Source organism: Balaenoptera borealis (assembly GCF_965194805.1).
Source record: "Balaenoptera borealis genome assembly, chromosome: 9".
NCBI classification, from domain to species: domain Eukaryota; kingdom Metazoa; phylum Chordata; class Mammalia; order Artiodactyla; family Balaenopteridae; genus Balaenoptera; species Balaenoptera borealis.
This window is the reverse complement of record NC_138873.1, coordinates 49,208,503-49,231,322: the sequence shown is the minus strand read 5'-3', so window position 1 is coordinate 49,231,322 and position 22,820 is coordinate 49,208,503. Positions and strand designations below refer to the sequence as shown.

General features: G+C 38.4%; 1 protein-coding gene and 1 pseudogene across 3 annotated transcripts in view; both read left to right on the top strand.

Moving 5' to 3' along the window:
- The window catches only part of RPF2 (ribosome production factor 2 homolog), a 38,363-nt gene that overhangs the window by 9,669 nt on the left and 5,874 nt on the right, over positions 1-22,820 (top strand). The window contains exons 5-8 of one of the 2 annotated variants that reach the window (XM_082404893.1): positions 2,599-2,680; positions 3,350-3,426; positions 10,054-10,153; positions 19,948-20,050. In XM_082404893.1, coding sequence (XP_082261019.1) covers positions 2,599-2,680; positions 3,350-3,426; positions 10,054-10,153; positions 19,948-20,050 — 362 coding nt within the window. The remainder of the gene's footprint in view (positions 1-2,598; positions 2,681-3,349; positions 3,427-10,053; positions 10,154-19,947; positions 20,051-22,820) is intronic. The other variant, XM_082404894.1, reaches the window with a different exon arrangement.
- Positions 6,161-7,667, top strand: LOC309634603 (ubiquitin-conjugating enzyme E2 D3 pseudogene; annotated as a pseudogene). Its single transcript has one exon. The product of its transcript is annotated as a ubiquitin-conjugating enzyme E2 D3 pseudogene (transcript).

Below are 22,820 nucleotides of genomic sequence, written 5' to 3'. Positions count from 1 at the left end.
TGAAGATAATTTGTCTACTCTTGCTGTAGAATTTTAACAAAAAGTGGACTTTATGGAGAAGGATGACAGATGAGTACTATATATATGTGAAAGGTAGTTTATGGAAAGCTTTGGGGTGTTAACATGAGAATGTAAAAAAAATTTTTTTAAGAAAGGATTTTCATTGATTTGGACATTTAAAAAACATTTTTAACACCTGCTTTGTGCCCGACACAGTGTAAGTTGCTTTCACATATGACGTGTCACGTGGCCCTTGCAGATTTTTTCAGGAAGTGTTATTGTCTTTGATTTACACATGATAAAACTAATTCTCAGAAAGGCTGACCAGATCCCATAGCAAATGGCAAAGCCAGAATTCTTGGACTTTCTGACTCTGTATCCTCTACACAGGGAGTGGATAGGCAAGTAGGTAGTTGTTTGTTCCTATTTGCTTCTGCTTAAACACTGGAATGAATGATAACCAAACGAGGGGCCCATACCTCAGGGATCTTGCACTCAATAAAGAAAAGTTGAGGATTATGGTTGCTTCGAATGTTCTTTAACATTTTTGTCATTAATTTAGGAAGCTTTTCCAACTGTGCTAGAACTAGACTAGAACACATTCAATCTAATTTTTGTGCTAAGATTGGGAATCTCAATAAACTGAATCAAAGTATGTGGGATATAAAGTATAGGCACTAGTGTAGAAGGAGCTGTCCAGGATTGAAACGCCATAATTGTGTTTCCATCCCTCTCAAATCTGTAATAGAAGTCAATATTTTTGAGAGCCAGATGGAGGAGATATCTCTTACTGGTAGGAACATCATAGATCTGTCAGTCAGTCCTGGCTTGGTACATAAAATGGAACTAGTCACAGCTGGGATGGTGTGGAGATTCTAGGGCAAGATTCCTGTGTGGATGAAGTTTGCAGTGAAAAGTAGTTATATGCATGGTAAACTCATGAGTACAGTTATAAACATCCAAAGGAACCATATTGATTAATTCATGTAAGTCCCCAGTGTATTCATGTGTGTCCTTTGAGTGAAGGCTTTTGTTCAGCAAGTGGAATACTTGGTGTGCTATTCCAAAATAACTGCGTAGCTGAAAATAAAAGGCCTTTTTAAATTTATTAACCTAATAGTTTTCATATATTTTTAGTCTTAAACTTACATCTTTTCCCTAAGTACCCCAAATCAGAAAATTTGAAGTAAAAAGCTACAAATAAAGTCCTTTTTCTTTGTTTATTCCTATCTAGTTCATTAAGTCTTCTTTAATTTCCACTGAAAAAAACTGATGTACATTTTGTTTTTAGTTGAGAGGTACAATTCTTTTTCTTTTTTTAAAATTAAAGTATAGTTGATTTACAATGTGTTAGTTTCTGGTGTACAGCAAAGTGATTCAGTTTTATATATATTCATTTTCATATTCTTTTCTATTGTGATTTATTATAGGATATTGAATATAGTTCTGTGTGCTATACAATAGGACCTTGTTGTTTATTTTTCCAGTAACATGTTAAGAAAAACCTGAACGAACTTCTTGGCCAACCCAATATATATAGTAGATTGTATCTGCTAATCCAGACTCCTAATTTTCCCTTCCCCACCCTCTTTCTCCTTTGGTAATCATAAATTTGTTTTCTGTGCCTGTGAGTCTGTTTCTGTTTTGTAAATAAGTTCATTTGTTCCACATATAACACATATATATCATATGATAAGTGATATATTTTGTCTTTTTCTGTCTGACTTCACTTAGTATGATAATCTGTAGGTCCATCCATGTTGCTGCAAATGGCATGATTTCATTCTTTTTTTATGGCTGAGTAGTATTCCATAGTATAGGTATGTATCACATCTTTTTTATTCATTCATCTGTTGATGGACCTTTAAGTTGCTTCCATGTCTTGGCTATTGTAAACAGGGCTGCAGTGAACATTGGGGTGCATTTGAATTATAGTTTTGTCTGGGTATATGCCCAGGAGTGGGATTGCTGGTTCATATGGCAACCCTATTTTTATTTTTTAAGGAACCTCCGTACTGTTTTCCATAGTGACTGCACTAACTTACATTCCCACCAACAGTGTAGGTAGGAGGGTTCCCTTTTCTCCACACCCTCTCCAGCATTTGTTACTTGTAGACTTTTTAGTGATGGCCATTCTGACTGGTGTGAGGTGGCATCTCAGTGTAGTTTTAATTTGCGTTTCTCTAATAGTTAGTGATGTTGAACATCCTTTCACGTGCCTCTTGGCCATCTGTACATCTTCTTTGGAGAAATGTCTATTTAGGTCTTCTGCCCATTGTTTGATCAGGTTGGGTTTTTTGTTATTGAATTGTATGAGCTGTTTGTATGTTTTGGAAATTAAGCCCTTGTCAGTCTCATTGTTTGCAGATATTTTCTTGCAGTCCGTAGGTTGTCTTTTTGTTTTATTTATGTTGATCAGTTCTAGTAGTGTTTGTGTGGAGTCTTTAGGGTTTTCTATATATAGTATCGTGTTATCTGCGTATAATGACAGTTTTACCTCTTCCTTTCCAGTTTGGATACCTTTTATTTCAAAGAGGTACAATTCTTAAGGTTCTTACATTTATGCATTGATTGAAGGAGATTTCTTTGGTTTTACAGGAATTTTTTTCAAAGAAGTCAGATTGTTCTTTATTCATGTTTGGCTCCCATAATAAGAAGCGGCCAAATAATCTAGTAATAGGTAAATATCATTTACTTTTTAATACTTTTATTTTATAGAGTCAGTTCTGTGACTCAGATTAATTGATGGTATTGAGGATTCAGGAGTAGCCAGTAAGCACTAAGCTAGTTTTTAATTTTCCTTGTGAGTGTGAATAAAATTTGTTTTTACCTACCAGTCTTCAGGTAAAGAAGGGGCATGTAAATATCACCCTACCTCAAGTTGTAGAAGTTTTTCAAATATAAAACATATATCCTAAATCAGTATTAGAGTTAGAAAAAAAGTAGCAGCATACTTATGCACACAAATTAACCCTTCCCTAATAAATACCTGTATAATGAATACATTTGAAAATAAACCCTTGCCCTGTACTGTGCATTGAGGCTTGGGCTGGCATGCTCACTGGCTTAGGTAAAGCCCTTTACCCTCCGTGGGCCTTTATTTACTCTTCTGTAAAGTAAGGGAGTTTGGCTAAGTGATCTTTTAAGATCCTTTCTAGGTGCAAAGTTGCAACAATACATTCTAGGTAGAGTTGAAAATTTAAGAAAGAAGGAACATGTTTGGGAGGTTTAAGGAGAAAGAAAAGAGGCAGATATTAGGACATTTTGAACACGCAGATAAGTAGGTGAATATAAGGCAGCTGTTTGGGAAAAAAATAAATCATTAAAAGAAAATGTATTTTCCTTCTAGGTCGTATGTATGACTACCATGTGCTGGATATGATTGAAGTAGGTATCGAGAAGTTTGTCTCCCTTAAAGATATTAAGGTAAGATACTGATCATAAAAATAAGCTTTTTTTTTTTTATTTTTTAATTTGTTTATTTATTTATGGCTGTGTTGGGTCTTCGTTTCCACGCAAGGGCTTTCTCTAGTTGCGGCGAGCGGGGGCCACTCTTCATCGTGGTGTGCGGGCCTCTCACTGTCGCGGCCTCTCTTGTTGCGGAGCACAAGCTCCAGACACGCAGGCTCAGTAGTTGTGGCTCACAGGCCTAGTTGCTCTGCGGCACGTGGGATCTTCCCAGACCAGGGCTCGAACCCGTGTCCCCTGCATTGGCAGGCGGATTCTCAACCGCTGCGCCACCAGGGAAGCCCAAAAATAAGCATTTTATAACGTTGCTCTTGGGCAGTAGTGACATCTTGTGGTGAAGAGTAAAGATACAGTTTTGTAACTTAAATAAGAAAGAACTTTGGTTTTATTCTAGTGTGCTCTAAACTAAAAAGCACAATTTCATTTTACCTTTAAAAAGAGGGAGGGCTTCCCTGGTGGCACAGTGGTTGGGAGTCTGCCTGCCAGTGCAGGGGACATGGGTTCGAGCCCTGGTCTGGGAAGATCCCACATGCCACGGAGCAACTGGGCCCGTGAGCCACAATTACTGAGCCTGCGCATCTGGAGCCTGTGCTCCGCAACAAGAGAGGCCGCGATAACGAGAGGCCTGCGCACCGTGATGAAGAGTGGTCCCCGCTTGCCACAACTAGGGAAGGCCCTCGCACAGAAATGAAGACCCAACACAGCCAAAATAAATAAATAAATAAATAAAATTTAAGAAATAGGTCCACTCATGACACCCCAATCCACTTTTAAAAAATCTGCCTGCCAATGCAGGGGACACGGGTTCGAGCCCTGGTCTGGGAAGATCCCACATGCCGCGGAGCAACTAAGCCTGTGAGCCACAACTACTGAGCCTGCGCGTCTGGAGCCTGTGCTCCGCAACGGGAGAGGCCGCGACAGTGAGAGGCCCGCGCACTGCGATGAAGAGTGGCCCCTGCTCGCCACAGCTGGAGAAAGCCCTTGCACAGAAACAAAGACCCAACACAGCCAAAAATAAATAAATAAATAAATAAAATTTATTAAAAAAAAAAAGAGGGAGATGTTTACAGCTTATAACACATATGTAGGCAGTTAGACTTCAGAGTCGTTACTAACTCTTGTCTAGGCCCATAGTTGAGATGCTCTCCTCTCCCTCTGAATTATCACAGCACCCATTTTATGGAACCTCAGAAATACCACAAGTTTCTTTCTTTCTTTTTTTTTCCAATTTAATTAATTAATTATTTATTTTTGGCCGTGTTGGGTCTTCGTTGCTATGCACAGGCTTTCTCTAATTGCAGCGAGCAGGGGTTCTGCTCTTCATTGCGGTGCATGGCTTCTCATTGCAGTGGCTTCTCTTGTTCTGGAGCACGAGCTCTAGGTGCGTGGGCTTCAGTAGTTGTGGTATGTGGGCTCAGTAGTTGTGGCTTGCAGGCTCTAGAGCGCAGGCTGAGTAGTTGTGGTGTGTGGGCTTAGTTGCTCCGTGGCATGCGGGATCTTCCCGGACCAGGGCTCGAACCCGTGTCGCCTGCATTGGCAGGCACATTCTTAACCACTGCACCACCAGGGAAGTCCCCACAATTTTCAAAGTGAGCCCTGTTTTAAACCTAGGAAGCTTTGGCTGATCCTACAGTATTTTGGCTGCTAGGAACCAAATTGCTAGCTCACTTTTCCCCTTGAGGACTTGCATCTTTGTGTCTCCTTTGTTTTAATGGGATTATGAAACAGAAAGGCAAGAAAACTTTCCTAATGCAGTTCCTGGATCCAAATTGGGCTTCTGCTCCCTCAGACCTCTGCTCCTGGCTTAATCTAGTCCATCAAATACATTATTTCACTTAAGACTTCTTAGCTACCCTCTAAGGCTGAAATTATTTTCCCTGTTACATAGATTTGGTGACTGAGGCCCAGAGGAATTCCACTGGTGACCTAGAGTCATACATACAGTAAATGGTATAACCAAGGTTAGGACTGAAGGGCTTTGAAAGAAAGGATATTGAAGTTTGTAATGGAAAGTTACATAATTGTTCTCAGTTTATGGGTCTTTGAGGGTCTTGGTATAGTTGAAAGAATTATAGCAAATATATAATCACTCCTTTTCCCAGCCTCCCCTAAGAGGACATGCCTTCTAGGTTTCCTGTGGGTTTGAAAAAAGGCTCTTACCAGAACCCTACTTGGTCAGCTATATCACCTTCCTCAGGTACAGGGCAGAACAGTGAGATTGGATTTGGAGGCAAAACACTTGGGTTTGAGGCCTTTCTTGGTCATTTAGATAGCATTTGTGACCTGACAGTTACTTCCCTGACCCACAATTGCAATCAAGTATTAAACAGGTATAACAACATCAAACGAGATAATATATGTGAAAATGCTTATCAATGAATTTAATATATTGAAAGGTATTTTGAAAACTGTATAAACTGTGATGCTTTATTATGGATGCCATCATTTTATTCCAGTTTATTACAGGTTGTCTTTGGGGCTGTGTGTGAATCCCTGGAGATGAGCAGTACCACTGCTGTTGGTGTGGTTACCAGTTAGTGGGTGTGAGCACTGACTGATGCCTGCATGCCAACCCCTCTGCTCTTTCCACTTCCCTGCCAAAGCAAAGAAATACCCCGTCACTGTGCAGCTTCTAAACTGAACCACAAAATCAGTATCGTTTGGCAGGCGTATTCTTAACAAGAACCATTTAAATTGAGTACTAGATGTTGTGGCTGTGTCGTGCGCGTGAGCCCCGTAGGGCCGGGGAGGCACCAGCTGCCGCGCGGGGAGGAGGCCGAGGCCGCAGCTTGAGGGAGGCCCTGGCCCCTCTGCACCTGTGTATGGCAGAGCTGGTGTGAGACCAAGAGACAGTCCTTCCCAGCTGCCGGGATAATCAAGAGTTTTGGCCAGAACTTTGAGCACACACCGAAATAGTGAGGAGCCAGTTGAAAAGCACAGACTATGGTGCTGAAACGGATTAATAAGGAGCTTAGTGATTTGGCCCGTGACCCTCCAGCACAATGTTCTGCAGGTCCAGTTGGGGATGATATGTTTCATTGGCAAGTCACAATTATGGGACCTAATGACAGCCCATATCAAGGCGGTGTATTCCTTTTGACAATTCATTTTCCTACAGACTACCCCTTCAAACCACCTAAGGTTGCATTTACAACAAGAATTTATCATCCAAATATTAACAGTAATGGCAACATTTGTCTCGATATTCTAAGATCACAGTGGTCTCCTGCTTTAACTATTTCTAAAGTTCTTTTATCCATTTGTTCACTGCTATGTGATCCAAACACACATGACCCTCTAGTGCCAGAGATTGCATGGATCTATAAAACAGACAGAGATAAGTACAACAGACTATCTCGGGAACGGACTCAGAAGTATGCCATGTGATGCTACCTTAAAGTCAGAATAACCTGCATTATAGCTGGAATAAACTTTAAATTACTTTTCCTTTTTTGATTTTCTTATCCGGCTGCTCCCCTATCAGACCTCATCTTTTTTTAATTTTATTTTTTGTTTACCTCCCTCCATTCATTCACATGCTCATCTGAGAAGACTTAAGTCCTTCCAGCTTTGGACAATAACTGCTTTTAGAAACTGTAAAGTAGTTACAAGAGAACAGTTGCCCAAGATTCAGAATTTTTTAAAAAATGGAGCATGTGTATTATGTGGCCAGTGTCTTCACTGTAACTTGGTTGTGAGACTAAAACCATTCCTCACTGCTTGCTCTAACATGCTGAAGAATCATCTGAGGGGGAGGGAGATGGATGCTGAGTTATCACATCAAAGGAAGCAGCATTATTCTAGCAGCATCCATTCATGTGAGAGATTTGAGGTTACATGATATACTTTATGCTCGTAACTGACGTGGCTGGAAAATTGGTATTGAATTTATAGCATCAGCAGGACAGAAAATGTGATGTATTTTATGCATGTCAATAAAGGAATGACCTGTTCTTGTTCCACAGAGAATGGAAATTGGAAGTCAGACACCCTTTGTATTACAAAATAGGGTCTCAAACATTTTGTAATTTTCATTTAAATTGTTAGGAGGCTTGGAGCTATTAGTTAATCTATCTTCCAGTACACTGTTTAATATAGCACTGAATAAATGATGCAAGTTGTCAATGGATGAGTGATCAACTAATAGCTCTGCTAGTAATTGATTTATTTTTCTTCAATAAAGTTGCATAAACCAATGAGTTAGCTGCCTGGATTAATCAGTATGGGAACAATCTTTTATAAATGCATAGCTGTTTTTTGTACATACTGTTGGGATTTGCTTCATTGTTTGACATCAAATGATGATGTAAAGTTCTAGAGAGTGAATATTTTGCCATGTTCAGTTAAAAGTGTGCAGTCTGTTACAGGTTGACACATTGATTGACCTGATTTATGCAGAATTAGTAAGCTGTTCAGATAGTGTAGCTTTAGTATGCTGCACATGATACTGGCAGCCCGGGGGTTCATAGATGGACTTGGGACCCAGCAGTTTTGAAACGTGTATATGGAGTTTAAGAAATTTATTTTCCAGGTGCAACCCCCATCTAACTAAATTTTTTCTTCACCTTGTACACTTGACAGCTGGAAAAACCATAACATGGGAGTAATAATGGGTCAAAATTTACAAAACAAAGTACTGTTTTGGTGTGGGGAAAGAAAAATAAAAATAAATTGAGAACTAAATTTTCACTCATGGAGCATATCCATAACTATAAAATTCATTAATTGATGAGAATGTGCTTACATTGGCAATCCCTGCATAGACTGTTAGCCAGTCCCCTTCGTTTTGACCCCGTTGTTTGGTTACAACCTCGTATTTTTAGTTTGTTTTGGAGTTGCATGTTTTGTTGCACTTTCCTTCCATATGTATTTCTTCTTTATTTCTACCTCCTCGTTTTTAAGACATCTTTACCAGGCATTTCTTTTCTTACTTGCCCACTTTTATTGCCAAGCCTCATCCCTCTGTTAACTCTTAAGCAACAGGTGATTAGACGCTACCAGGAAATAGAGTGATTATTCTAGAAGCCTGTTTTCTAAGATGGCCAAAATTCTAGGGATGGTTATTCTGCATAAAATAAGCCTAAGAAATGAGACGATTTAAAATTAAAGGTTAGTTGGGCACAGATGGAACACAGAAGAGTCACTGGGTCTGGAAGGTCTATTCAGGCCCTGAATGAGACAGATTTTAGGCCCATCTCCTAAGTATAGACAGTTCAGGTTCGCGTTGGAAGCAGAGAATGTCAACAAGAGTGGTCATGGTGAACAGGGAAGCAACACGTGACCTCTGGTCCAAGGGCAGAGGATGTTTGTTTGTTTGTTGTCCTGTCTCCCCCCACCCCCTCCACTTGGATAATCCTTGATTCGTGTCAGAGCAGAGATATTAGAATCAGTGGGAAGCTCAGACTGATTCTTCTTTCTCCATAAATTAACCCTTCAGTTAAGGAATTTTTTTCTATTTGATTTTTTCTTTCACTTTGGTAAAACAAAAATTCACATTCTTTTTGGTATAGAAAATCCAGAACTAGGGAGTTCCCTGGCAGTCCAGTGTTAGGACTCCACACTTTCACTGTCGAGGGCCTGGGTTCATTCCCTGGTGTGGAAGCTAAGATCCCACAAGCTGTGTGGTGCAGCCAAAAAAAAGAAAGAAAAGAAAATCCAGAACTAGAAAAAATATTTTTTAGAGTAGAGGTTCGATCCTGCTGAGTGAGGATTGCCCATATTTTCTGTAGCTTGTATGACATTATATTGCTTCCCATGTGAATGTTTAGTTGGTAGTTCAGTTTAGCTGTCATTTAAAAATACTGCTTATGTGACACAGTAGGAAAGGCACATTGTTACAAATAATTCAAAGAAATTAAATTTATTTTGACTCAGATGTTGGCTGTTAGAGGGCTGTGTTTGTTTTGCAGCAAGTTTAGCTTTTTATTTTATTCTTTGCATAGAAAGTGATAAAAAGTAGCTTACATCATTCTTTAATCACTTATTAATTTGGCACTAAGAGGGAGTGGAATGAAAAATTATTTTTTAGTATAAAAATCTGTAAATTAAAAAATCCCCACTCTGGTTTTAAGTCTAAAATCAGTGTTCATAGGGACATCCTTGGTGGTCCAGTGGTTAAGGCTCTACGCTTCCACTGCAGGGGGCATGGGTTCGATTCCTGGTTGGGGAACTAAGATTCTGCATGCCGCACCGTGTGGCCAAAATAAATACATAAATAAAATCAGCATTCATAGACATAGTTTTAGTACAGTTAAGAAAATGTGAAAAAGAGTCACTGTATATCAGCGGTCCCCAACCTTTTTGGCATCTGTGACCAGTTTCATGGAAGACAAGTTTTCCACAGATGGATGGGGGGATGGGGAACGGTTCAGGCAGTAATGCGAGTGATGGGGAACAGCAGATGAGGCTTCACTCGCTCGCCTGCCACTCACCTCTTGCTCTGCGGCCTGGTTCCTAACAGACCGTGGACCGATACCAGTGCAGGGGTTGGGGACCCCTGCTATATATAAATATTGACTGCTTTAAAATCAGCATATAAACAATTTAGACTTGATAATTATATAATTACTTCTTTTTATTTCCTAGAATAGTAAATGTCCGGAGGGAACAAAACCCATGTTAATATTCGCAGGTGATGATTTTGATGTAACAGAAGACTACAGAAGGCTAAAAAGCCTTCTTATTGGTAAGTGTTTTAATACTTATCTGCAGGATAGCTCAGGTAGGCATTCTAAGAGTTGCCATTGGTCGTGGCAGTTTGCAACTTCACTCTAGATATACAGCTTTTTCTCTTTGATCTCTTTTTTTCCTTTTCATTATTTTGTTTATTCCCCACTAGAAGCAGGAGAGAGTTAAAAGGATGTTATACTCGATAGATCATTATTACTTTTTGATGGTATAGTAACTTTGGTACCAACCTATTTATATAGCATTTTATACTTACTAAATGCTTGCACCCATCTCCTGGCATTATTGGCATTATTGGCATTATTGAATTAAATTTAGAAAATTGAAAAGTTAAATTTTCAAGATTATTATACATCATCCACTTCCAATTCAAAAACCTCTATTAGTTTTTCTTAGTCTGATATACAAGGCTTTTCACACTATAACCCCATATAACTTGTTTTCTTAATCTCCACCAAATTCATTCCTCCCTTTTCCATTTTAAAAAAAGCAAAAAAAACCTTGTAAGGTTGTTTTATAGGTGATCGGTTCTTAGTGAACTCTGCTCATTCCTAATGTTTTATCTAATGACTACATTACTTTTTATGTGTTCACAAGCCACGTTCTTAAAATCCAATACACAATATATAGTTATTGTCTGAGATTGATGTTAAATTTACCAATTTTAAACCACTTTTTCTCTCCTTTTTTGAAAAGCTGGCATTATTGTTATCCATGATTTCTTAACGGTTACTAATACTTAATATTGTGTGATCACATCTGCCAGCTCTGTTCTAACTCTGGAAGGTAATTTAGTTCGTCCCTAGAGATATGAACTCTTCTTATACTCAGTGGCATTTTCTGAAGTTTAAGTAATTTATTCTCTCTGAGCTTTTCTTGCACCATTCTTACAAGCTATGGCTTAACTTTTTTGGTTGCCCTTCTTTTGGATTTTTATATACTTTGCCCTAGATGACTTTTGAAAAGTTGGTGGGGTGTATATTATAAATAAATTATATGCATGCTCTTTACAAATCTGAGCCAACCAAAGAAGGTTTGTGGGCAGACACATTGCTTTCGTTTTTCCTTATTGGGATTATTTATGCTCTTATTGTTAGGAATACAGTTTTCGGGACTTCTCATTTCCCTTGTTCATAATGGCTATTTTTGAAAAACTAAGTATCACTGTTACCTGTTTAATCCTTACTAAAGCTCTTGAGTTTGGTAACATTTCATTTTACAGATGGGAAGTTGGAGGCTCAGAGAGGTTAAGAGCTATTAAGTAGGTGAAGCAGAATCAAAACCCAAAGCCTGTGCTTTTCTGCTGCTGCTGTTCATCCTGCCCATGGTGAAAATTCCTTTGCAGAGTCTTTGCTATAGGTTCTTACCTCTGTTTTCCATGAATTAAAAAAAAAAGAAAAGGGACTTCCCTGGTGACGGAGTGGTTAAGAATCCGCCTGCCAATGCAGGGGACACGGGTTCGATCCCTGGTCCGGGAAGATCCCACATGCCGCGGAGCAACTAAGCCCGTGAGCCACAACTACTGAGCCTGCGCTCTAGAGCCTGTGAGCCACAACTACTGAGCCTGCGTGCCACAACTACTGAAGTCCACGCACCTAGAGCCCGTGCTCCACAAGGGAAGCCACCTCAATGAGAAGCCCGTGCACCGCAACGAAGAGTAGCCCCCACTCACCTCAACTAGAGAAAGCCCGCGCGCAGCAACAAAGACCCAACGTAGCCAAAAAAATAAATTAATTAAAAAAAAAATCATACATGGAAGACAGCGACCAACATTTCTTTGAATATTACATAGCCCGAAACATCAAGGGAGTTTTTTTAGCCAAGATTCCTAGTACTTGTACTGTGTTGGCTCAGATTTCCTGCTTTTTTTCCCTGTTCTTCTGTATAATTATTATTAGTGAGGGAAGTACTTATAATTTGTTATAACAGAGCTTTGTTGCTTCTGTTTAAATGGTTTTATCTTACTATTTTGTGCTTCCTTCCACTAGATGGCAGGAATAACCACATAATGCAGTGATGAGAGGGAGGGAGTGAAAACCAAAAAGGAATAAAGAAAGAAGAAAGACAGGTAGCAGGATGGAGTGACATTGTCTGGCACTGAGCAAAATTGAGTTTTTAATAAAAATAAGAAGTAAGAAAGCTGCAGACTTCTTGGTTTGTGTTGTGTGTTCAAATGAAATAATGTAGAGCAGCAGGTAAAGAGAATTTTATCAAGGGCTTTTTTCCTGTTTGGAAGTTGTGTTTTTGTTTTCTTTTTGTAATTGGCCAGAAAGAAAAGTTAACTTCAGTATTTTCATGCCAGATACCCATTTTGTTCATTCGAATTTTGCTTCTCTTTTGCTTTAAATATTATATAGATTTGTAGTTAATCTTAGCAGGTCCTGCTTTTCTTTACAGAAAACCAGTGCCTATTTTTTGATTCAGTCCATCCTAATTTTTTTTTTTTTTTAATTCTGGTTGTGTCGTGTGGCTTGAGGGATCTCAGTTCCCCAAAAAAGACCAGGGATTGAACCCGGGCTACAGTAATGAAAGTGCCAAATCCTAACCACTAGACCGCCATGGAACTCCCAGTCTATCCTACTTTTTATGGTTACTTTTTAGTATGACTACTCCTTGTATATAAAGATGATAATGAATCAAGTAATAGGTTAGTTTTATTAAATGTCCCTTTAAAGCCTACCTTTAACTTAACTACCTAACTGGGGTTTTTTTTTTTTTCTTCATTGCCTTTGTCTATATTAGTGGTCATATCGACATCTGTGGTCATTGTTTTAATTTTTTTAACCTCATTTCCTAATTCTTATTCCACTTTAATACATATAATAATGAAAATAACTGCCATAGAATAGGTCAGGTAATTTATTAAATTTAATCCTTTCTACAGCTCTACAGAGATAATTATATTAGTCTGCTCAGGATGCCATACAAAAGACCGTAGACTGGGTGGCTTATAAGCAACAGAAATTTATTTTCTCACAATTCTAGAAGTCCAGGTTTCTGGTGAGGACTCTCTTGCTGGCTTCTTGCTTTGTGCTTACAAGGCTTTTCCTTGGGGAGGAAGGGAAGGAGGGAGATAGACAGAGGAAAGAGGGGTTTAAGTTTTCTGGTGTCTCTTCTTATATGGACTCTAATCCTATGGGAGCAGACCCTACCCTTATGACATACCTCATTTAACCTTAAGTACTTCCTTAGAGGCCTCATTTCCAAATATAGTCACACTAGAGGTTAAACAAACATTCAGTTCATTATGGTAATATTATTCTCATTTGTGGATGAAGAAATTGAGACCAGTTCACTTATGTCCAGAGTGAAGAGTTAGTAAGTGTCAGAATCAGGATCTTATCCATTCTCTGACTCCACATCCCCCGGTCTTTCCCGTCAACACCCTGGTCATTCTCCTGTGCCCTTTCCCAGTGTTTTTACTCATGGACACAGTCACACTAAAGGTGTTATTTTTGCTTGGAATTGATCCATTGAAAAAATGTCCAAATTGGGGCTTTCCTTCTAATTATAACCAATTTATCTTCTACCCCCTTATTTCTATTTAACCAGGTTTTTCTCCTTATCCCTATTCTCATAATATATCTCCCTTTTTACCTCAACCATCATTCCTGCCCAGTTTAGGGTCAGCCTTTTTGACAGTGCTCCGAGTTTCAACACATTTTAATCCATCACCCCCTTGATGTTTTAGACTCCTCTTGTACTTTAATTGCTCCAGTCCTGGAATCAGCTATTTCTATAAGGATCCTGGGGTTTTTTTTAGAAATCACATTTTGTGTGCTAGGGAGTATTTCTGGGTTGGTCATTGTTTCTAGGCTTTTTCAGTGGACAGAACTATGAGATTTATTTGTTAAGATAAAATATATCCTGAGTTCATACTGAAACTTCTAACTCAAATTTAGGACAGAAGGATATGTACACATACGTACCTTCTTTCATCCATGACAAAAATCCAGGTTCTCAATGACTCCAACATAATGATGCATTTACTTTATACTGTACTACACATACAACAGTCTCAGAATAAAATACCATTATTACTACTGGTAATATGAATATTGAGTGCAACTGAAGGGTGTTTGGTTTTGTTTTTTTTGGGTTTTTTTTGTGGCTTTTTTTTTGCAGTTCTATATGTCTAGATATGCTATTAGGAATATGGTCAACTTACTGTGTTTTGAAGTCACTTGAAACAGTCCTTTTCTGTATGATTATGCCTTCAGCCCAATACACAGGTTCATTTCATTTTGTTTTCAATTTTTAGGGATAACTTTATTAAGTTTTTTCATTTTAAATTATTTTTTAAACAATTTTTGGGGTATAATTTACATACAATCAAGTGCACATATTTTTAAATTCTTTTTTTAATTCTTTTTTTAAAATTTTTATTTATTTTTTGGTTGCGTTGGGTTTTTGTTGCTGCACGCGGGCTTTCTCTAGTTGCAGCGAGTGGGGCCTACTCTTCGATGCGGTGTGCAGGCAGTGCCTTTTCTTGTTGCGGATCACGGGCTCTAGGCGCGTGGGCTTCAGTAGTTGTGGCACGCGGGCTCTAGAGCACAAGCTCAGTACTTGTGGCACACAGGCTTAGTTGCTCCGCGGCATGTGGGGTCTTCCTGCACCAGGGATTGAACCCTGCATTGGCAGATGGATTCTTAACCGCTGTGCCACCAGGGAAGTCCAGATGCACATATCTAAAGTTTTAAAATTTAATGGATTTTGACATATTTATATACCTCTAAAAACACCACTGCAATCAAGATACAGAACCTTTCCATCACCCCCCAGAATTTCCCTGTGCCCTTTGGCAATCCATTATTTTTCTCTATTCTAAGCAAACATTGGTCTGCTTTCTGTCATTTTTACATTTTGCAGAATTTTAGATAAATGGAATCATACAGTATGTACTTTTCTTGGCCTGGCTTCTTTCACTCAGTTTGTTTTGAGATTCATTCATGTTGTTGTATGTATCAATCCTCCATTTCTTTTTATAACTGAGCAGTATTCCATTTATAGCTATTCTGCAGTTTATTTATACCTTCATCTGTTGATGGACATTTAGATTGATTCCAGCTTTTAACTATTACCAGTACGACTGCTATGAACATTTATATACAAATTTTTGTGAGGACCTATGTTTTCATTTCCTTTGGGTAAATACCTAGGAATAGAATGGTTGAATCATTTGAATAGTGTATGTTAAACATTTTTAAGAAACTGCCAAACTGTTCTCCAACATGGTTGCACCATTTTGCATTCCCACTAACTGTAGGTGCTCCATCTCCTTGTCAATACTTGGTAGGCCGTTCTTTTTAATTTTAGTTACTCTAATAGGTGTTGAATACTGACAGTAATATGTTTCCAAAGTCAAATCTACAAAATAAAGGAGTGGTAGCGTTGCAGTTTTTTTTTTTTTTTTTTTAAATCAGTACTTCTTTTTTTTTTATTTTCTTTTATTTTTGGCTGTGTTGGGTCTTCGTTTCTGTGCGAGGGCTTTCTCTAGTTGTGGCGAGCGGGGGCCACTCTTCATCGTGGTGCGCGGGCCTCTCACTGTTGCGGCCTCTCTTGTTGCGGAGCACAGGCTCCAGACGCGCAGGCTCAGTAGTTGTGGCTCACGGGCCTAGTTGCTCCGCGGCATGTGGGATCTTCCCAGACCAGGGCTCGAACCCGTATCCCCTGCATTGGCAGGCAGATTCTCAACCACTTTGCCACCAGGGAAGCCCCTAGCGTTGCAGTTTTAATTTGCATTTTCTGGTGACTAATAATGTTGAACATCTTTTCATGTGCTTATTGGCCATTTGTATATCTTTGGTAAAGTGTCTGTTCAGATCTTTGCCTGATTTTTTTATTTGGTTATTTGTCTTCTTATTGAGTACTAATGTGGAAGAGTGTGTGTGTGTGTGTGTGTGTGTGTGTGTGTGTGTGTGTGTGTGTGTGTGAGATAAGTCTTTGTCTGTCTGACATATAATCTTTGAATATTTTCTCCCGGTCTGTGGCTTGCCTTTTTGTTTTATTGATTTATGTATTTATTTATTGGCCACACTGTGCAGCATGTGGGATCTTAGTTCCCCAACCAGGGATCGAACTCACTCCCCCTGCAGTGGAAGCATGGAGTCTTTAACCGCTGCACCGCCAGGGAAGTCCCTTGCCTTTTTGTTTTTAATGATGTCTTTTTTTAAAACAATTTTTTTATTGAGGTATAGCTGATTTATAATATTATGTAAGTTTCAGGTGTACAACATAGTGATTCCCAATTTTTAAAGATTATACTACACTTATAGTTATTATAAATTGTTGGCTATATTCCCTGTACTGTACAGTATATCCTTGTAGTTTATTTATTTTATACATAGTAGTTTGTACCTTTAACCCCCTGTCCCTCTCTTGCCCCTCCCCTTTCCCTCTCCCCACTGGTAACCACTGGTTTGTTCTCTATATCTGTGAGTGAGCTTCCTTTTTGTTATGTGCACTAGTTTGCTGTATTTTTTAGATTCCACATACAAGTGATATCATACATTTTCTTCCTCTGACTAATTTCACTTAGCATAATGCTCTCCAAGTCCATCCATGTTGCTGCAAATGGCAAAATTTCATTCTTTTTATGGCTGAGTAGTATTTCATTGTATGTATGTGTGTGTGCATGGATATATATATATATATACACACACATATATATATATGTGTGTATATATATATATATATGTATGTGTGTGTATACACACACACACCACATTTTCTTTATCCATTCATCTGTTGATGGACACTTAGGTTGCTTCCATATCTTGGCTATTGTAAATAATGCTGCTGTGAACATTGAGGTAGTACATGTATCCTTTCAAATTAGTGTGTTGTTTTCTTTGGATATGTACCCAGGAGTGGAATTGCTGGATATGATAGTTTTATTTTTAGTTTTTTAGGAACCTCCATATTGTTTTCCTCAGTTCCTGTAGAACTTACATTCCTACAAGTGCTCCATTTTCTCTACATCCTCACCAACATTTGTTATTAGTGGTCTTTTTGATGATAGCCATTCTGATTGGTGTGAGGTGATATTTCATTGTGCTTTTGATTAACATTTTTCTGATGATTAGCAGTGTTGATCATCTTTTCATGTGCCTGTTGGCCATCAGTATGTGTTCTTTGGAAAAACGTCTAGTCAGGTCTTCTGCTTTTAGGTTTAAGTAGGTCCCATTTGTTTATTTTTGCTTGTGTTTCCTTTGCCTTAGGAGACAGGTTCAAAAAAAAATATTGCTATGATTTATGTCAAAGAGTGTTCTGCCTATGTTTTCTTCTAGGAGTTTTACAGTTTCTGGTCTTACATTTAGATCTTTAATACATTTTGAGTTTATTTTTATATATGGTGTGAGAAAATGTTCTGATTTCATTCTTTTACATGTAGCTGTCCAGTTTTCCTAGCACCATTTACCGAAGAGATTTTTCAACATTGTATATGCTTGCTTCCTTTGTCATAGATTAATTGACCTTAAGTATGTGAGTTTATTTCTGGGCTCTCTGTTCTGTTCCATTGATCCATGTGTCTGTTTTTGTGCCAGTATCATACTGTTTTGAGTACTGTGGCTTTGTAGTGTAGTCTGAAGTTAGGGAGCATGATTCCTTCAGCTCTGTTCTTTCTCAAGATTGTTTTGACTATTTGGGTCTTTTTTGTTTCCATACACATTTTAAAATTATTTGTTCTAGTTCTATGCCATTGGTATTTTGATAGGGATTGCATTGAATCTATAGAGTATTATGGTCATTTTAAGAATATTAATTCTTCCAATCCATGAACACAGTATACCTTTCCATGTGTTTGTGTTGTCTTCAGTTTCTTTCATCCATGTCTTACAGGTTTCCAAGTATTGGTCTTTTAACTCCCTAGGTAGGTTTATTCCTAGGTATTTCTCTGACAGTGTGCTGTTAGTGTATAGAAATGCAACAAATTTCTGTGTATTAATTTTGTATCCTGCAACTTTACTGTATTCATTGATGAACTCTAGTAGTTTTTTGGTGGCATATTTAGGATCTTCTATGTATAGTATCATGTCATCTGCAAACAGTGATGTCTTTTAAAGAGCAGAAGTTTTAAATTTTTGTGAAGTCTACTTTATCCAATTTTTTTCTTTAATGGTTGTTCATACAGTGTTTTGTTTAAGAAACCTTTGCTTATCCCAAGATTGCAAAGATTTTTTTCTCTTATAAATACTTTTTTGAAGTCTTATAACTTTAGATCTTACATTTAGGTTTATGATCCATTTTGAGTTAATTTTTGTGTATGGTGTGAGGTAAGGGTCAATGTTCTTAAAACTTTCTACCTCATTTCATTCTTTTTTTTTTCTTTTCTTTCTTAAAAGCTTATGGAAAAAGCACATGCCTATAAGGTTTGCATTACAAAAACTGTTTCAGGGGAGACTGGAATGTACATATCTTGTTCCCCAGAATGACTCTGACTTCAATAATGCTGCCACAACCGTGAGTGGGGCTTTATTAACTTGGCCACTGAAGGAGAGTCAGGTTTTGGCAAAACTATGGGAAAGTTCTTCATTAATTAAAATCAATTTTTAGATCAAAATACCTTAAAAAAGTACATATTTGGTTTATAAAAGTACCCCCAAGGGATTTTTATTTGTGGTAGTAAGGAAGGGTGGTGTGCACAAGGGTATGCACATTTAACGTCTGCTTTATGTATGTTAGTGATGTGATTTTCTTTTAGTTATCTATAAGAAGGAAAAAGCAAACTATAAAAGATGTATATGTCCATGCACATGGAGATAATTCCCATCTTAGGAGCTAATGGGAGGAGGGAAGCAAGTGCTGAGTGGCTACAGATTGGGACGGAATGAGATATTTCCTGTTTATGACATCACCTGTCTTAGGGCACCTCTTCCTAAGTAATTAATTTGGATGACCCTTTTATGCATAACTTTTTCTTAGCTAGATGTTATTCGTGTGTTTCCATTTAGCCTCCCCCCAAGTTCAATCTTTTTATCTGTAAAATGAGGTGACCAAACTTGTTTGCTGTTTTCCAAACTCTTTTCATTCATGTGCCACCTTCATAACATTAGCCATGTCCATGTAGTATCCATAGCATTGTTCACTGGAGGTTTTTCTTTAAATTGACTCCTTTTTTAAAAGGAAACTTTATGTCCCTACTCTCAATGGAAAATGGTGTATGATAACATAAATAATGCATTGTAGATTATATCTGCCTGTGTATCATTTAAAATTATCTCATATGTGCCACTTGGGTATTATTACCACTCTGTGGGAAAACAGTCTATTCATTGATCTTGATGGTTCTTTTCTGGATATGACACTAGATAGCTTTTCTTTGCTCATATAATTGAGATTCCTTGTTAGAATTTTCTTGCTTGTTGGCGTCTGCCATATAACAAACACTAGCTCAATTTAATAATCAAAGTTTGAACAGCCATTTTTATAGACTTTTGCCATCTTCACCTATCTGTCTTAGTTGATTAAAATTTTATACCTTGTTTTACATTTTCTAAAAAGTTACTGTTCACAATAAACCTGTTATACTCTGGTGCTGAGCATTGGCTTAGAGGGAGAACTGCAAAACTGAAAAATTACATGGCTCAGTGAACTAAACAGAAATACAGTCATGAGATTAAATGGTAGAGGGGCGGGACCATCAGATTTTTCAGGGATCAGTTTCTGTGCTGCTTTTTAGATAAGATACAGAGAGTTGCGTTTAGAATGCAGCTGATTTGTAACTGAATTTTAAAGGTATGTTAATCTTTTTTTTTTTTTTTTTTTAAACAACCTGATGTGTGCTTTTAGATTTCTTCAGAGGCCCCACAGTATCAAACGTCCGTCTGGCTGGTTTAGAGTATGTTCTGCACTTCACTGCACTGAATGGGAAGATTTACTTTCGAAGCTATAAGTAAGTGCATTTCTTAGCATGTTTTTATTAATCCTCAGGGTTAGCATTTTAGTGTGACTGTTTTATAGAGCTCAGACTTAGAATTGGTGTCTGGCCAAAAGTTTATCTGGAGAGTTTGCAGAATAGCAGTGACAAAGTAGCTCTGTGCTGATCCTCAGGTCTGTCACTCCCCTGCTAGCTTCTGCCTCCCAGAAACCCTGCTTTTCCAGGGCCCTGGGGCATCAAACACTACACTCCCTCTGAGCTTAGAACGCTTATTCAGGCCTGACTCGCCATACTTTTATGCAGTGTCTCCCTGTTTTTCTTGACTAAATTTAGAGCGCCAAGCCACAAGTCTTAGTCCAGCCAAAGCAAATCTCAAAGCCCTGAGTCTAAAAAATGGAGTCTGAAAGTAATAAGAAGATTCAGTGGCTAGATTCATTTTAGCTTCTTCCTCCAGCCCAGGCCTCTACCCGTACCCCCAACACAATATAAATATAAATCCTAACAAGCACATTCTGTTTTCATAAAAACCTTAATGACGTGCTGCAACTGCCTTTTGAGGTAAGCATGACTTGTTTTTTTCCTTATTTAAAATAAAGTGTTAGCGCTGATTGATGGAGCACACACTTTCCTAGAGAATACATTGACTCCCACTAACTGCCTCCCTTGGTACATTAAATTCAGCCTGACGTCTGCTTCGCGCTGTGGCTTGGCAGTGCGGCCTGAGCGCCAACAGCCCAGTGTTGACAGTGTCTTCGTGAAGTGGTGTCATTTGTGCAACCATTCGTGGACTTCAGCATTTCATCCATGGTTTTAATTTTGTTTTTTTATCATAACGGAATACATGGTTGACCAGCTTGTGTCCAGTGAACATCCAAATGAACTAAGTAATCACCTCTTTTTTGTTAGTAATTTCCATCTTTGTCTCAACTGTATGGAGTCAGAGATGCTCGGTTCTTTTCACCACATGAGTGGTACCACCATTTCTGTTTTTCTATTTTTTTCTCATTTAAATAATAACGGGCAAAGGATTTTATAATAATTTTTAACTAGTTGAGATTGAAAGTCCCTGTAGTCTGTTGTTTGCATTTCCAGACTTGATTTTGGGGTGGTTAAGAAGTATTATGAAGTAGGTAACTCCTATTTATAGAGCAAGAGATAAAAGATGAAAAATCACTAACATAAAAAAAAATCTTTTTGAAAACTTTTGTTAAACAAGGAGACCCTGGGATACAAAGGAGCTAAAAATATAAAGATAAAAGTCTTTGAGAATGAGAAATGAATAATAACAATAATCTAAAACTCATGGTGAACAATTTCAAAGGAAGTATTCTCTTGTATCAGAACTTGTATTTAGTGAAAAGAAAGATAAATTTGTAAAGAAAGAAAGAAAATACAGAGAAAATAAAGCAAAATGGACAGAAAATTAGCAAATCAGGCTTAAGAACAAGGATAAATTGGCAGTGTAACTACACATATTCGTCCGTCCACTTACTTTAGAAGTATGTAATTGCTGGAATCACTGTTAGGTTAGCATGGCATCTACCATAATGAAAAAAAAAGATTTGAATTTTTTACGAAATTATTTTATTCGTTCGTTCATTCATTCATTCATTCATTCATTCATTTATTTATTTATTTATGGCTGCATCGGGACTTAGTTGTGGCACTCGGGGTCTTCTTTGCGCCATGCAGGATCTTTCAGTTGCAGCACACAGGCTTCTCTAGTTGTGGTGCGCGGGCTCCAGAGTGCATGGGCTCTGTAGTTTGCAGCACTTGGGCTCTCCAGTTGAGGCCCATGGGCTTAGTAGTTGTGACAGGGCTTAGTTGCCCTGTGGCATGTGAGATCTTAGTTCCCTGACCAGGGATCGAACCTACGTCCCCTGCATTGGAAGGCAGGTTCTTAACCACTGGACCACCAGGGAAATCCCAAGATCTGAATTTTTAAGATCAGAAACCCTAGTGTAAAATTTTAATCCCAGGTTTTCATATCTATATCCTGTAATACCTGCTAGCTATTGATTTGAAATAGAAAATGGACAGTGTGATTGAGAGTGAGCGGCTACTGGGGAAAATCCCTAGATGTGGATTAGCTTAGCCTCCAAGGGCTGTGCTCTGCTTGGGAGGGGAAGGAAGAGGTGGTTCCGGGAATGAGCATCACCTCTGAGCCTAGTGACCTGGCTCTGTGCCAGGCTTCGCCACATGACATGAGCAAGTCACTTCTCAGGGCCCCTGTTTTTCCTTGCAAAGTGTAGTGATATCATATAGGTAATTCTGAGGTCCCTCTGAGACGGGTAATTCTCCTTTATGAGAGGGAGAGGGGTGCAGATAGAGGTGGGAATGTGCCAGGGAAGTGTGTCTGACCTAGTGTGGCTCCTCAGGCATTCTCACAGGCTGCTCTTGGGTGTCCTGCCCTCTTCCAACAAGCCCTTATTAGGCAGTTGGTTAAAGGTAGTAGTTAATATTGACACTTACTAATTTGTGAAGATCAGTAAGGCTTATAAAATGGTTTTGAGCTTCTTGGATGAAAGGAACTCTGAGCATGGAATTACATTAATAGAACCTTTGACCTTTCCTCTTTTGGGGAAATAAATCATAGGGTTACTGGCACCTTCCTGTATATCCTATAATAATTAATTCCTTGGAGAATTTTATTCACTATAGGGCCAGAGCTATTAATATGAAACTGAAGATCTTTAGTAACTACCACGTATGCCTTTGCCATGGCATTGGGCAGGTTTTATGGGGAGAAACATGCAAAACAGGAAGTATTAGCATACCTTAAAAA